The 17,563-nt window shown below is 34.1% G+C and overlaps 1 protein-coding gene across 9 annotated transcripts in view; it reads left to right on the forward strand.

Annotated features, from left to right (window-relative positions):
• Positions 1-17,563, forward strand: part of SOX6 (SRY-box transcription factor 6) — a 385,626-nt gene that overhangs the window by 205,844 nt on the left and 162,219 nt on the right. For all 9 annotated transcript variants that reach the window (XM_040557484.1, XM_040557486.1, XM_040557485.1 and 6 more), the window contains one exon: positions 559-648. In XM_040557484.1, coding sequence (XP_040413418.1) covers positions 559-648 — 90 coding nt within the window. The remainder of the gene's footprint in view (positions 1-558; positions 649-17,563) is intronic.

Here is a 17,563-nt window from a genome sequence, read left to right on the forward strand (position 1 = left end):
TTATGAAAGCAGATCTTCTAATCATTGCATGTTGTTTATAGTGTACCAAGAAAATTTCTGATACTGTGAGCATCCAATATGTAGAATGCTTTTATGAATTCCATGGAGACATTATATGAATAACTTTTGCATTGACATGGGTATAAAAATGGGTTTCAGATGTCACTGTGTGCCAAATTTCCAGAAAAAGCTTCTAAATCTTCATGTATAATTTCGAGTGTACAATCATTCTCAAATGAAAAAGACAGAATTTGTATATACATTGGCAATCTATGCATGTAAATTGGCAGTTAGCATGCATAAATCCGCAACGAAGTTTTTCTTTCAATTAGACCCTTGTTAAATCCATAGTAACTCCATTAACCTCAGTGGAATTACTTTAGATTTAAAATGCTGTTAAATGAGAACTCTGGCTACAAGTTCATTTCTCTTTGAAACTATGGTCCAACTAGAACAAGGAGAAGTTTTAAAATGAAGGTGGCACCTCTTTCCCTGATGTGTAAGAATATATTTGATGTTCCTTTTTTTTTTTTCTTTTTTTTTTTTTTTTTTGAATAGATTCATCCTGCATGGAAAAGCTGCTTTCTAAAGACTGGAAGGAGAAGATGGAAAAATTAAACACAAGTGATCTCCTTGGAGAAATTAAAGGTATCTCACTAGATCAAATGTTAAATGTTCACACATTTTTTTAAGAAGGGGAATGAGTATTTTTTTTAAGTTCAGAAAAATAATAGAAATAACAATCATAACTAGAGATTGATTTCCTGTTTTTTAATGTTTATCTTTGAGATGACAGATATGTTTGCCAAATAAATAGGTTATATCACAGTCAGTTATAGACAGTATCATGAATGTTACCACAAACACCAGTTAGTAACATTAGTTCGTTGACATTAGCTATATATCTCTGTGACCAGAGGAAGAGGAAGAAACGTCTCAAAAACATGGAGTTACTCGTACTTGCTACTGCTTCTTCTCAATTGCATAAATATACATAGAAATTGCTTTCAGGTTATAGAAGGGGCCTCATTGTGTAATTACTCTTCTGAATTTTGTATTCACAATTGGGAAAAAATGCTATATATTTTTCATATTCATGCTATTTCTGTGGAGAAAGAAGCCCCGTGAGGAAATTGTGGACTCACTGAAATCAGTGGGAATTTTATTGCTTATATAGATAGGACATTCCAGTATTTCCAAGATTTGTTGGACCATCAGTCTGGTACAAGTGGAATTCTCTTGACAATTAAAGACTGTGTAGAAAACTTTAAAGTGATGTTTTTTACTCAACCATCAACCTTTCCATGGATTTTCTTATTGAAAAGAAATTCATTGTTATTGACTAAGCAAAAAATTAAAGGGGAGAGGGGTTTTTGTGCTGTGAGAAGGGCTCGTAAGGCATTTTTGAAAAGTACACAAGGTACCTAAATTTCATTTCTCTTCAATGGTATAATTTTATTAAATAGAAAGTACAAATAAGTGGAAACAAAGAATCATGTGCTTCGTATTAATAAGACTTTACTAATGGGGAAAAAAAGAAAGATACTCTTTTTTTTTTTTTTTTTTAAATGAAAATGGAAGCTTAGGGTTTTACATTTCCTCTAGGGTGACTTAAGATAGTTCATTTTTTTATTATGCAAACAGATGAAAGACTAGCCCTTTTTATTAGGTAAGTTATAATTGGTTCCTGCAATTGATTCAAAACCAAAATCTGTTGGGTTTGTCTGTTGGATGTCACTTGTAGAAGACCATGTGAATATATTAGGCAGGTAAGAAATCCTGTAGTAAAATCAGCGGCAGAAATACGGTATGCAGTTTTACAGAAACATGTTAAAATCGATGGTAATAAACAAAAGGCAACAAAATTTTGTCTTGAAATGACATTCTATTTAAAGCTGTATTGTCTCTTAATATTGTGGAAAGCATTGAATGCTAGTTGGTCCATTAATTGCACAATATAGCTACTTAGTCTCTAAATAGAAACTACTTGAATGCTATTAGAGAATCAAAATTAAAAGAGGTGGGATCTCTAACAATGCAGAATAATATTCTTTATTCTTTTAGATGGCACAAAAAGCTTTTTCATGAGCTTTCAGTTATTAAAAAAAAAAAAGTTTTTTTTCTTTGTTTCCCCTCCCCCCCCCCCTCCAGGGTTTATGTTATTCCTCTATTTTCCTAACACATATATTCACTGCAGAGTGAACTTGCTCCTAACCATTTTCTTATCTACGTAAAAACCTTTCTCACTCATGCTTGGAAGGACTTTCAACTCATTCAACTACCTTGTCTGGGGCTGTATTAAAAAGACTCGCATGATTTGGCTCGCCAGAATTGCATGTTGACAGTCATTTGGTTAGTTTCCACAACTAACTTCCTGTCTCTAATCCCTAGAAACCTTTCCTTAGGTGGTTTTAATGTCTGCAGTATTCCTCTCCATTACTAGATAATTCCAGCAAGATTCAATACTGAATCTTTGCTGATGTACCTGCGTTTTTCATGAATAGCCAAAAATACAAACAAGCAGATACAAATGTGGAAGATGAATAATGATTGCTGTTTTGTTGTGCTTTACACTTAACAGCATTCAAACTTCTGTGCAAAGACATTAGTGTCATTTTATAAAAGAAGCAAAGAAGGTACAGAGCCTGATAGTGGGGCTGTGGTGGGTGTGAAGGCAGATTCCTCTTCTCTTGGCTCACAAGCCAGCAGCCTAGCCACTGTCTCCAGGCTGGGTACCTCCTAGCTGCTAACATCACTGTCAACCAAATAACCTCATATTAACTTGTGGTAGTATTTATATACCTTAAATGGTCTCAGTAAGAAAAAATATCCTACCATCTAGACAGTGACAGCATGAAAACCAGATTGCAAGAAGGAAATAAGTAAAGCAGAGGCACCAGGGAGATCTTTTAATCTACCAAAGAAATATACATATATTTTAAAATAAATATTTTCAGTGTTCAGGGTGGTAGACTTCCAAAGTCACAAAGTTAATTTTCATAGTACTGAATGAATTTCCAGTTAGATAACTGGCATGCTGAGGTCTGAAAGAACTACTTCTGAAAGTGTATCTTGTTTGGGATGTCAAATACCTTGCTCCTTAATTTCCATTAGATTCTAAATCAATTTATTTAACTGGTTGATGTTTTTGGCTTTTCTGCAGAATTTCTGTTCATATTACTGAGAGCCTAACTTAAAGACTTGAAGCAACACAGTTCAAATAAATAAATGAGGTCATTAGGGAAAAAGTCTTGATTATAAGAAAGTGAGGTGTGGTCCTGTGAGGAACTGGTCTTTACACTGACTGTTACTGGGAGTTGTTTATTTTAGCGAGAAGGCGGCGTTCTCACGAAGGATAACCTGAGCACATACTCTTCCTCTGTGTCTGCACAACTGCAGCCCTCCCCCTCCAGTGAAAGACTAGCATCTTGGTTGTGGGAAGGCAGTTCACTAAGAATCAGTGCCAGAAAAAAAAAAAAAAAAAGGATGAAAGCAGGAAAAAAAAACGTACCACTGACACAAACTGTTTCTATTCATGTTTGGGAAGCACATAGATGAAAAGAAAAGATAATTGGCTGAGAGAAATAAATAAAAATGGTATTTTCTTGCTTTACCTTCTATATTTAGAACACAATAGTGTTAATCAAGATATAATTATAAGCTATATCTATTAATACAAACAATAGAAGCCAATACAAAAGTAACAAAGAGTGAATCATTTATTTTTTCTCTAAGTGGAATTGTTCCTGTTCACAATTACTCTTGCATAGTGTGCTTCACTTGTAAAACTGCTTTTTCTGAGTGTCTTTATCAGGATTTCAGTTATTGATAATGGTCCAGATTCTTCCTTGAATTCCAGCCAAACAAGCCATTGACTTCAGGGAGGTTGCATGAAACTCAGAGGAACATTTGGCAGAATGCTTTGTACCCAAATTCCAGTGGTTAAAAAAGTCTGCTCGTTCATTTGATATGTTTATAAATGAAACACATAGGTCAAATTTTCAAAGGTCTGTGAAGCAGTTGAGCTGAGTTAAATGACCTGCTCACCTGGAAAAAAAAAAAAACAACACTCACAACTGCCCATGCAAATCGCTTGGTTGCATGCCATTTGCCAGTGTATGTATGCAAATACATTTCTTTAAAGTATTTGTTAGGCTTATGTCCAGCTTTTGCAGTGTTGTTCTTTCAAATAACAATTAGCATCAGGAAATAAATTTCATTCTAATTTTTGTTATCATGAATTTAAATAACCAAAGTGGTTCAGGGCTCTTTTCTGAATTTCCAGATATTTGGGTGTGCGGAGTTCTGTGCAGAGTCCTCCCCCGCCCTCACTGCATGCATTTCTGTTGCTTAGATATCTAGTTTTATTTCAGCAGCCACAGCTAGGCAGAGTAGCATCATTTATCACTATACAGAGTCTGTTTTAAGTTTTCTGTTTCTGTTCCAAATATAAATCTCTGGAATAGCATAGTCTTGCATGCATCAGGCAGTTGTCCTACTGAAATAGCCCGCAATGGTCTTTCTCAGCATGCAGGGTCTTTGAAGATCAAATAAGAAAGGTCAGTCTTTAAGTAACTTAAGCAATGATGTTATCGTGAAAGGGTCAGAATTGGTCTAGCAGTCTTACAGAAGAGTGACTCGTGGGTCACCGACTACTGTGTTACAGGTTAGTTCTCTGGCTTCCATTGGTGGTGTTTACAACTGAAACTATCTATATTTATAGGCATTGTGACTCGAATGTCACATGCTGTCTTTGTACAGTATACTCTATTTTGGGAAGGATAGTGACTGATGTCCGTAGCTTTATCCAGTATATCCAATACAGAGGTCAGTTTGCATTATGTTTCCCTTGCTTATTCCTTCTCTGTTCACATTTGTTACTTTATTAAAAAGAGCCCCAAACTCCTATTTCATGTGACATGTATACATTTAATGGCTCAAAATATTTGGATAGGTGGGAGTCAGCGTGTCTGTTTCCTAAGGAAATGTTGCATTGGGTAAAACAAATGAATTTCACTCACTTGATAGTTTCATTGTAAGATCTACTGTAAACATTATTGAAAATGATACTTGTTGCTGGGATTAGAGCACCAGAGAGATGGAAGGAGGTGTTTTCTAGGAGCATTTTGTGTGTGTGAACTAATGACTGAAAGAGAACAGTGTGGCACAACTGCTTGAATCTGGTAATTTAACACTATCCATTTCTGGGATAGTCTTGGAGAGAGTTCTACATGATTGAATCCTCAAGAAAGCTATGGTGTCTGTGATTTGACAGTGAATTAAATTTTTCTTAAAATATGCAAGATTTACAAAACATTTTAAATGCTATTTTTACTTCCATTTTATAAAATTTATATTCACAGATAAGCTTTTGGGTGTTTTTTTTGGAGCACTGTATCAAACATGAAGACTGTTTTGTAGAAAATAAATCTTATGTTTTCCTGTAGCCCTGACCAACAGTGCAGTCTGGATTTGTAGTAATTATTTCTCAGTATAATTGCTGAAATTTCTTTTTCATGAATTCTAAGGGTATGTAACAATCTGCTTTATAAATATGTATAAATAAATATATATGTCTTATATCACAGAGGCACTCAGAGGTTTTTAATTATGTCACTTTGTATGGCTATAGACATTTCAAAGCTCTCCTTTGTGCTCTCTGTTATAAACATATTTTATTTCTTTTGAAGTCTGTGTGATATACATACTAGCAATTAAAAACCCAGCTCAGGCTTTGAGACTCAAGGTCTTCTTAATTAAAACTCAAACAAAAGCTACAAGCAAAAGCCCCACTATATGATTAAGGTCTAAAGTGTTATGATACATTAGAATCATTGTTAACTGCTAGGATTTAAAAAATCAATACACAGGAAAAGGGATCAACTGGTTCCAATTAGTGAAACCAATGAAAGTATCCAACAAAACATAACAAAACAACACAGCCCAGAGCCCCTACACCCAAATCCTTAAGAAATTGGTCCTGATTAGAAATATACCACAGGCTATAAAGTTTTCTTGTAATGTATTTATTACCATGATCCAATGAAGTAATATGTTTAGCTCTAAGTTTTAGCTCTCTAAATCAAACATATATTTTTGTTTTGCCATTTCTCGGGTCACTGGTGTTTTGTGTAATGTGTTAAAAAAGCTACATTTCCAGGCCTAACCTGACCTTGTAAATTAAGTGGTACCTTGGTATTTGAATGACTGAATATTTTGCAAGTACTTTCAACAGTTAGTGTGTGCATAATATTTAGTCTGATCTCTTTGAAGAAGGTAATCAATTAATATATATATATATTATAGATTAATATACATATAATATATATATATATATATATATATATAGGTTAAACTTACCTAGCACCATTATATCTATTTCTTTGGATTAAGATACTGTTATAATTATTTAGGCCAGACATATGAACTAGCTTAAACTATATGGTCCTACATCGTTTTGACTTTTCTTGCTGTTAAATACTTCTTTCCAGATTCTAGATTTAAATAGACTTAGTTTAAGCTTTACACAGAGGGTACTTCTGTGGATATGAATGGGACTGCTCACTCTACATAGTGTTATTATTTAAATTATGTGCATGTATGTCTTGGCAGGATTGAAGCTGTACTTAGAAAAAAAAAAAAAGCTAAACATTTTTATTGCTGTGGTCCTTTGGTCATGGAGTCATATTTCAGTGGCACCTATCACAATCAAGCCTGCTTCTAGTGTTAAAAATTATTGACTATTATGGTTTCTAGTTCTTAAAACTCCACAACTATAAATTACATTGTAATCAACCTTTCACATAAATCAAGTTATCCATAGTGTTGAATACATTTTATAAATAATATCAAGTAGCATACATGCAGTATATTTCCAAGCACATGATGAATTTATTACTGCAATCATATATATAATATATATATATTTACCTTATTGGGGTATGTTTCTAAGACTAGCAATTCATGACAATGTACGAACTATATTGCACTATATTGAAATCAGTGGGACAGCTCACTTATATGCTGTGTTCTGCGGAACTATAGCTCAAATACTGTACTAAGAAATAGTATCAACTATTCATGAGAAAAATGGATAGGAAGGATAATGATGCTAATAAGAATCTGGAAACAGCAAAATATTTACTGGACACATTAAGAAGACTGCTTCCTATAATTGTATCCATTCTTCAGTTGTACAAAGGCTGACAAGAAAATTTATGGTGTTTATTTTCAAACACCATTTATTATTATTATTTTACAAAAAAAGGATTGAGTATAAACTAAAAATTACAAGAAGGTTTTCTTTACTTTTTCTTCAAAAAATTGCCATTTTCTTTTGTCTATTTTTTTAATGTGTGTTTTCTATTTTTTTATAATATCAGTAATTGTTTTCTTTAATGAATCTGCTGTCTGTCACTGTAGCTGAAAGGTCTCTGTTGAAGAACCATATCACACCACTTGTAACTGAAGACATCCTCTTCTGATACTGGATGTCAATAGCAAATTCCCTTTAGAATCAAGCCCCACCTTAGTTGCCAATGAAGATCCTTAGCTTTAGCAATATAAAACTCCAACTGAAGACAAATAAACTCCTTCATATAAAAAAAAAAAAGTAAAAAAAAAAAAAAGTAAAAAAAAAGTGCATTTGTAGGAGTTTGCAAGGCTAAAAGCAGAGTGGAACCTCTGTTTCTTTTTTCATTGTTTTGGTGGTTTGGGGTTTTTGTTGCTGTAGACCTAGCAAGCCAAATTTTAACAAATTAATGAATGTAAACGTTTATCTAGAAAGATACATATAGGTACAGTACTAAAAGGCCTGAAGTTTTCTGATCAGTTTGGATTCTGGTTTAAGCAGTTTTATCACTGTAGGTTTATCACTTCTTTGTTACAGGAGTTTCATATTAAGGAAATCTGTGATTTAAGTGGTAGATATAAAACAGCATAACGTTATACTGTTATGTTGTCTCTATAGCTACTGAGCAATCTGGGGAAAGGTGTAAGGAAAGGGCAAGCACAGAGTAATATTTCTTCAATATACTCTTCCAGTTTCCCATGATCTATGATTAATGGGCTCCCTGATTCAGAGGTGGTACATTTGGGTTTAATGGCCCTTGATAGAATTATCGTCTATGAATACGTCCAATCAGTTTTGAACCTTTTAATTGACAGCTGAAATGTCAGTGGGGATAAGTTCAGCAGTTAGCAATATGCTATATAAAGCAGTATCTCCATCTTTATATTTGGACCTTGTAGGTGTCCCCTAGATCTTGTATTATAATGCCCAGGGAACTGCTGTTATATGTTCATCTTCTCTGTCATATTCCATTCAGTTGTCTCTTCTCCAGGTTAGAAAGTGAAAAATACATTTATTTATCCCTTATGTGACAGCAGTTCTGCACTTTGATCACTCTCACCACTCTTCTCTGCACAAAGTATCCCTATTCTGAGCAACATCAACCTTTGGCACTGAATAATGAGAACCTTCACCTCAGTTGGGTGTATTAAACTCATTCTGAACAGGGAGTCTGTCTTGAAGTAGAGTCTTGACATGTGGATGTTGTGTGATAATGAGAGCATCCTGATGGAATCAAAGAGTATCGGATATTTTTTTGTGACAGAGATAAAAATACCTTACTGGGAACTTCACAAACACTGTGGACCCAGAGGTGGCTCAGAAATGCCATCTGTAAAACTTATGGGAAATGGGTTAGTACTAAGTAAAAATAAAGTACGAACACAATTGGAAAACTCACATGCAACTGAGAATAGCAAGAACATGAAGTGCAACTCAACACAGCCACTGTCTCAAAAGCCTAAGCTCGGTGAGGAATAGAAGAAGAAATACAAAGAGGGTTGTCCTTGCCCTCTCTAAACAAGTTGACCCTTTGGAAGAGGTTAACAGTATTTTGTACAGGAGGTCTTGATTTGTCTAGCTGTGTAATCTTACTTCTGATCTGACCGATGACATATGATGGTTTTCTGCCAGAGGGCAGATCAAGCCAAACTGGGCTCATTTTCCTTGTTTTCACCTCATCCTGCCGACATTAAAGTGAGTCCAGCCTAGTCAACACCCTCTTGCTCTAATCAGGTCATTCATGATACCACCCCCCCACTTAAATATTGAGACCAATTCACTATCTCCTTTCTCTCTTTCCCCCCTCCATTATTTATTTTAAAGTAAATAATTCCTCTCTTTTCATGTTCGTACAACTTTTTTCAGTTGTGGCATGACTTGCTAAGAGAGTAATTTTCAAATAGACTAAAAAGATGAAACCTCTTCAATTAATATGAATATGGAAATTACAAAGCAAATTAAGATAACTGTATTGAAACAATTTCCATAGGAAATTTGTCTGTACAGAGGAATGAGAAATGGAAATCTATTAAGGAAGTAATCTGCCCTGATTCCTATAAATTCATAAATATGAGTATCATAGATATTACACTCTGTGTTAATAAAATCAGTAGATTTATACTTGGACACCTTGATCAGAAATGGTTCTTTGTCATTATCTCTCATGCTGAAATCCTGTTATTATATAAATATTTTTTCTTACCCTTTTTTCTTTAAATTACTGGTAGTTTCACTCATATATTCCTAATATTTACATTGGTATCAATATGAATTAAAGTTTAATATTAGTCACTTGGTCATAACTGTTCTTTAAGAGTTATACAAGATTAAGCTGAGACCTCTTCAAGAGCTGTTTAAAATCTGTTGCCCTGTAGATAGCAGTAATGAGAGGCTAACACACTCATGTCTGGAATGAATCCTCATGTCTATTAAGATTTGTTTGAATAGGTTTCCATCACAACAGGTGCACAATTATTTTATGAGTAAAATATTATCAGCCTTCCAAATTAGCCAGGGCAAAATGCAAGTTGTCTGATTAAATAATCAAACCCAATACTTAAAATGCACTTGATTTCCACAGGAATTTTAAGATGCTAAGTCCCAGTCTATCAGTGTAACTGTGATTGTTTGCAGCATGCAAGTAGCAGCTTGTAGAATATCCTGTTTGGTATGTTTTACATAATTCATCCTACATTATACAAGACAGAACTGCTAAAACCCCCCAACAAAACACAACATATAATAATAGGTTTTACTTTTAGTCAAACAATTTTAATCTACCAATGAAGGTATTATACTGTGGATTAAATCAGAAAAAAGTGGGCCTTTAATGGAAAATAGTTTGAAAGTGCTCTGCATTCAATTAGGAGGCACATCAGTTTAGAAATACAAAACCCTGTGTTGTTTTTCAAATAATTTGGTTTATGATTGGGGAGGGAAAAAAAGGAAAATCCTCTGCATCTGAAGTGCAGCTTGCAGCATGGAGATCACATATGTCACCACTTATCGAATAGCTCAGTTAAATACAGCAACTCAGAGACCCAAGAAATGGGTAAAATCTGAAACAGTAGGCTCACCATGAATGGAAAACTTAGCAGTTCAGCTGTCAGACACAAATTATATACAGGTAACTTTGTTTTCCTATCTGAATCTGTTTGTCTATCAAGCAATGCTATGAATCAGGAGATGGGATCTCAAATACAAAACCACAAACTCAGAGACAGCATCTGGAGGAGCTCCAAGCCACAAAAATTAGGGAAGAAGCACAGAGGGAACAAAAACTGTGAATGCGTGCATGGATTCTGCCTTCTATATACATTGAATTTAAATAATTGTGTTGATACATCAGTAATAATAATTGCTGATAAAAATTATAGTCCTTATTTTGGGCAGCAATATGTTTTACTAAATGTGAAATTAAGTGCAATTTATATTAATTAGAGATAATATGAAAGTACGTAAGTGGTTGACATTTCCGACATTTTTGAACATATCACTATATGTGAAGATACATCTTTTGCATTTGTTTTGACTTGGAAATACTGTAGATTGGTATATGGTCCCAATGTGTTCTGTTGAAATAACAACACAGTTCTAACCTCTAAGATCAGAAAATTATTAAAAGACAAGTTTCACCATACTTTGAAATTTAGTTATGAGATTTTGTCATCGACGTACCTATTTACAAGACAATTTTAGTTCTGTCTGGAAGCTGGAATACAGTCTTATGACAAGTACTAAAACAAAATCCACTGTTGTGTACAGGTGTTGTACTGAAGCTGCAGAATTCAGAAGGCAATGTAGTGTATACAGACCTTTTACTTAGGCTTGCAAAACTTAAGATTTATTTTTTTTAAACGTGGGAAAGCTTACAGAGACTTCAAGTTTTGATTGGTAACATCAAAGCGATACAATCAGAGGCTTACTGAGGAAGGTAAAGAAAATGAAATGGGCATCACTGTTATGTGGCTTTTTTTGTTTTGTTTTGTTTTTTGTTTTTAAGATCCATTAAGAATCATAGAATTCCTTTTAACTTGTAACTGAAAGAAGTTTTGCTGTTCTCTGCTTTACTGTGGTGCCAGGATCCATTTGCCTACATATTCTCAAGATTCAGCAACAGTAACGGGATGGCTGTGGATTTTCTTTTAGGGGCTCTGGTAAATTGAGAGTTACCACCTCAGGATGCATTTGTAAATTAATTAACCCTTTCTCTATTCTGTTGTTTTCTTCACCTCCCAAGGCTTTTTAAGGTGTTATTTTGTGTCTCTTAGCCACAGATGAGGGTGCCCACTTCTCCTGAAATTTAACAATTTTTCTAAAAAGAATCGAGTTACATTCTGCCACTTTTCAAGATAACAGTGATTGACAGAAGGCCTTTGGGTCTCTCTAGATACTCTTAGATAACATACCCCACCATCAGACAAATATGAAAACTGGTGCTAAGAGCTAGCTGTGCTTGGGTCATAATAATTCTTAGTTTGCTGACCTGGGAAAATTGTAGTCAGCCTCTCTACATAGCTATAGTTAGTTGACTTCACGGATAGGTGAGTCTCTTCTCTCACATTGCCTATATCTGTTTCCCTCAATGTGTATTGTGCTAAAAGGAGAAAAAATCAGTTCTTTTCTGAATTACGGCTGCAACTTCTAAAAAGGGTATGGTGATAATCAGTGAATCACTGGAGGCAAAATATGGGTGCTAATTACATGTCATCTTAATCTGCTATAGGAAATTTTCGTTATGACAGCTATGTCTGTGTAAATGTCTGAATGCTTTAAACACGTAGAAATCAATATAAAGTTCAAGTTTGGAAGTGATGGAAAACTGAAGATCTATATAACTAAAATGAATATTGTTTAACTTATTTTGATGAAATAGTCTTCCCAAAGGAGAAAATATATTCCTTGTAATAGGCCCACGTCAACTCTTGCAGCATGATCTGTAAAAAGAAGAATGCTCTTCACTGATCAAAGTCAGATCTTGTAGACCAGCTGGCATTGCCAGTGCCAGGGCTGGGAGCACTGCTGCTCTCTGAAATGGTAAAATTTATAGAGTCAGTTACTGTTATGGTCCTTAACAGCTCTGAGGGCTCTGTGTGTGTTATATATAATGTTATATATATATGTATATATATAATGAAGCTAACATGCCATTTTTCATTGGAGCTCTTAAAGAGTTACTTTTCTGTTATTTATGAACTGAGGATATATGACATTAGTTTACTGTTCTTGACTGACAGACAGAAAATGGTTAAATGATATTGTGAGAATTAGAAGGTTAGCTGGTAAACGAGGTAATGATTTTGCCATGCATACTTTTACAGGCTTTTCCAGGAGAGCTTTTTTTGGTCAGCGTTAGCTATGTTATAGTAGGTGTTTAGAAGCTGAGCAGTTGATTGAGCAATTGAGAAAGTCACTCTTCTTAAAGTACATACAGAGAATTAATACCTAAAGCAATACTGAGTACTTGAGTTAGTAGAAAAATATATATATTTGGGAGATAAATTTTGAATAAGTGTGTGTGGGTGTTGCCTTATTAAATGCATTTTCTGTATTGTCTTTAAACATCAAATTCATCCTCTTCTGCAAACTGGTCTTCTCAGATGGACTTTTGTCTGTATATGTTGAGTCTATGGTATAAACTGAAAGCTTACTGCATGCTTAGCTTTACTAGAAGCTGATGAGACACAGCATTTAATGTGCACAAGAGCAGAAAAAAAACCCTCATTTTTGCTGTTAAATACCAAGCCAATAATGAAAGAGCTCCAGGAAAGAATTTTAAAATTTGAAAATGAATGCAGTCCTTGATACCTTGAAGTTACCAAAGTACTAATGAGCTCTAGGAGGTGATATCTAAATACTTTTGGTCTTTCAGCAGTTTTTCAACAGTACTTCAATTTATGACTGTATTTATTTTGATACCCTGGAATTATGACGATAACATATTGTATTGATGGGTATATGTTAGAAGCGTATGTTAGGGGCATATGTTAGCAGCAGCTGTAAGGGTTCAGTTGAAACCCTTTTAATGCTAAAACTCAAAGTGAGTAACTAAAAATTTTGACTGAAGCATCAGCCCTAAGCCTCAGTATATACATCTTCACACAGATCCAGATTCTCTTATCCACTAGCTGATGTTGTAGATCACAAGAGCAAATGAAACTACTTTTATCTTAATAAAAGAAAGTTGGTTGATCCATAGGTATGAATTGCCATACAAGGAAAACATTTTAATGAAAAATAGCCAAATACTGTGTCTGAAGGACTAAAAGTGCTACCCAAGAACTCAGAGAAAAAAGGACAAATATTTTATATAAAGAGGACAAAACAGCCAAACATCCATTTGACTCGAACAGTAGTCATGAATGGACGCACAAGAACAAGAAAAAAACTGAGGAAGCATATATAATACTTTTGCACTAACATTATCCCAGCCTCTGACTATTTTCAGTTCAAGGGATTACTCTACTGGGTCTCTCTTCCCTCTTCCAAATCCTTGTCCTGTCTCCCCTTGAGCTTAAAGAAACTCTTCAACCCACAGCATCTTTTGGGAAGATATTCCATGGCTCTAGTGTCCACTGGATTAAAATACACTGAGAACATTTTCTGATGACGTTGTATGACTTAGACACATCTATCACCTGAGTAAGACATCACCTGAGTCAATGGGTATTAGATGCTTAACGTCTTTTTGAAAACACAGCCAGAGATCTATCCACGATAGTAAGACTTAAATCCATTTGAATACCTTTCCCAGAGAAAACTAAGGTCCAAGAAACACATATTTGTCCAAGAAACTTGGATGTATCCCTGAGATCTTTTCAGGTGCAGTCAGTTTTAAATCTTGATGTATATTTAAAATTCAGAGAGCACAAATGACCATAAAAGAAATTGCTTAAGTGAAAAATTATTTTGCAGTCATAATTAGCCTTCATCATAGTTGACAGTATCTCAGTACCAGAGGTACACTGATGTAACTGCTGAGAAACCTGTCACAAACATTGGTTCGAGTTGCAATAGGTATGTTGCTTGGGACATACCTCTTTTTTTTTTTTTTTTAATGGGACACTTAAAAGGAAGATGATTAACTTTCAGACCACTTGAGAGAAGTCTCCATAGAAATGTTTCCTTGATTCTGTTTTTAGTTTTAGTGCCTTGTTAAGAAGGAAAAATAATCATGGAATTGTGGTCACTGTAGAAATAAAGTAACAAAAATACAACTTGGACAGATTTTTATTTTTGTAAGGAGAGAGCAACAATTAGGGGATCCTGATTTCTTAAATATATCCCAGGACTATTTATAATACAATGAATTTGAATGCTGTTATAACGGAATTCAGAAACCTCCTGATGTGTTTCCTACATATAGCCAATGCTTCAAGTTTTTTCTGAATTATCTTTAGATTGTGCCTAAAGTTCAGGCCTTTGAATAGTAAATTACATTAAGGCTTTGGAATAGGCAGTATTTATGTTTTCTTTCTGAATTATCCTGCCAGAGTTGTAGAATACCTATATACATGCAATGAAATAACATGATACTGCTTTCTGGTTTGGGACTGTGAAGAGTTTCATTACCAGTGATTCCGTAGTGAAGGGTTGTGTTAAATGTTTTGGTTTGTGATCAGCTAGGTATTCAAATAAATTGAATTAAGAAAATTTCCAACTGTACTTTCAGTTGCTTCTAAGAAACATCTGGCTAAACATACTCATGCTTGTGGTTAGAGTATAATTATACCAGAACACTGTTAGAATATGGGTGGAACTTCAATCTGTAAATGTAGGCCACCTTTTTTTTGTGCTCTGGTTAATGTGATTTAGGAGTTTTTTCTGCAGTTAGAAAACTGGATTGATAATTTGGTAGTGTATTTCATAGGACCACAATAAGCTTTTAATAGAAATCTAATTTGTTCCAGCATGGGTTCATATTTATTTATTTATTTATTTTTCTTGTTTATTTTTTACTTAAATCCTGAGGGAGCAACAAGCATTGTTTACTTCTTTGTTTTTTGTTTCTCATACCTACACAGAGAGACTGTGGTTATTACAAAAGATAAGATAATTCATAATTGTAGCATTAATATGCTCTGCTAAATGGGTATATTTATAATATAAAATAATGGTAAATTTAAAATAATGGTAAATATTTAAAATAATATTCAGATTTACAAGCCTGAAGCTTCCAGTTTTGACCACCTAATACCATTATTAATGAGCATATCAATGGACCTGTTTCAAAGCCCACTGAAATCAGTGTAAATCCTTCAACTGACTTCTGTGGGCACATTCTAGATGTATAAAATGTTGTTGCTTTTCCATACATATCAAAGGCTTTTGACTAAATTGTCTCTTCTCAGATGAAGTAGGAAGTTTCTTCTTTACAGCTTCCATGATAGACAGGGTATGCTAATGTCCTTGTTTTGCAATAAACTTTGCTTCTTCATTACTTATCACCAGAGGCAATAAAAATCTTCAGAGGCAAATATAAGTTTTTCACTGATATACTTGTTTGTATTTGTAAGACATGAAAGATGAACATGTAATTAAGATCAAAATTAAAATTTATATTTAAAGTATATAAATCTTGCAGTATTAATACTCATATTTAGACATTTCTGAGTGGTGTAGCTAATAACTACTAACTAAAATCTCATGGAAGTAACTTATTTAAAAAGATGTAGAAAGTAACTGCAACATCATAAGTCAGAATACATTTCACAGGGGCACATCTCTCTCATATATATTGTGCATTCTGGATACAGTAGAAAAAATGCATTATGTTACAGGTTATAACAACTCATAAACCCAAAATGGGTTATAATTTTGTGTATAGGTTGAGAGGCAAGATTACTAGAGTGTTTTGGAGCGGGCTCCTCATAAGTAAATCTATTTACCTTTTTATAAAAATGCTGCAGGGCATCTATGGAAAGGGTCTTGTCCGTTCTTGCACCCACGGAGAAACGGATTAATTCCTGTCCTTGTTGTCACGGACCTTCCTATGACACAGAAGCCCAGGTTATATACAAGGCACCACATCACCCTTCTGAAAACTAGATCAGCACCACGAGAGCATACAGTGATGATTTTTTTTAATTTATTTTTTTCACCTGATTTGCATCTGTCCAACTGCAGGAGTACAGAAAAGCTGAATGGACTTCATTTGTCACCTTTTCTTACCATCACCCCACAAACACATTCACAGATATTACAGTGCAGAATGCTCCTCACTATTTAAAGAGAATCATGTTATTTCTGAAAACACTGCGACAAAAAGCAGAAAAAATGCTATTAAGGATGTTTTTCAATAGCTTGCTGATTAAAATGGGAAACTTAAAAAAAAACATATGATTCTTTTTCATCTTCGTTATTAATCTGTAGCTGAGACAATGTGAAAAGACTGAAAAAACAAACAAAAACTTCTTTTACATCATGAACATTTTCTATGAAAGACAAATAGCAGCTAAAGAAATCACAAGTAACTAAGTCCTGTTATGCAGGAAAATTAATGTCATCTAATTCATTTGAGCTATGCTCATCAGATGAGATATTAAACTAACTTCCTCTAAACTCAGCTTCCTTCCAGTCATTTTTATGAGTGTAATATACAATTCTCTTTCCAGAATAATATTAGAACAGATATTCAGTTCATCCGTGTGACTGAAGATACAAGTTTTAATTGGAGAGTTCTTTCTTCCAAAAAAGTGCTTTTTTACATTTTCACTGCAACAGGAAGAAATAGTAGTTTAAAAAGAATGAAAAATTGTATAGATCACTTGGAATTGTATCATGTTTACATAACAAAAAAATAAGACTCATTTTGAAGAGTAGCATAGTACCCAGAAATCACTTGTTAAAGTTAAAATTGAATATGGAAACAAAATGATTTTTATCCAGCTGTGCTCTGTTATGAAAGAACAATCAATGAAATGGAGCAATTTCAAAATCACTCCTGAATTCTCCATTTACATTTTTTTCTTCAGCAGACTCCTAATCTTTGTGTGTTCGTTGATAAGGTCCTACTTATTCCAGACTGTCATCAGTTGTGACTCTCAACATTGTAATTCCAAAGGAGACACTACCTATGATTATATATAAGCAAAACATAATATCTTCATTTTGTATATAAAATAGGAAGGTACAAAAAAGTATCTTTCTCACACCTTTTACAGAAGCATATAATATGAATAATAGAGGTGGCTTAGCATTCATATGTCAGAC

This window comes from Cygnus olor, chromosome 5 (assembly GCF_009769625.2).
Source record: "Cygnus olor isolate bCygOlo1 chromosome 5, bCygOlo1.pri.v2, whole genome shotgun sequence".
NCBI lineage: Eukaryota > Metazoa > Chordata > Aves > Anseriformes > Anatidae > Cygnus > Cygnus olor.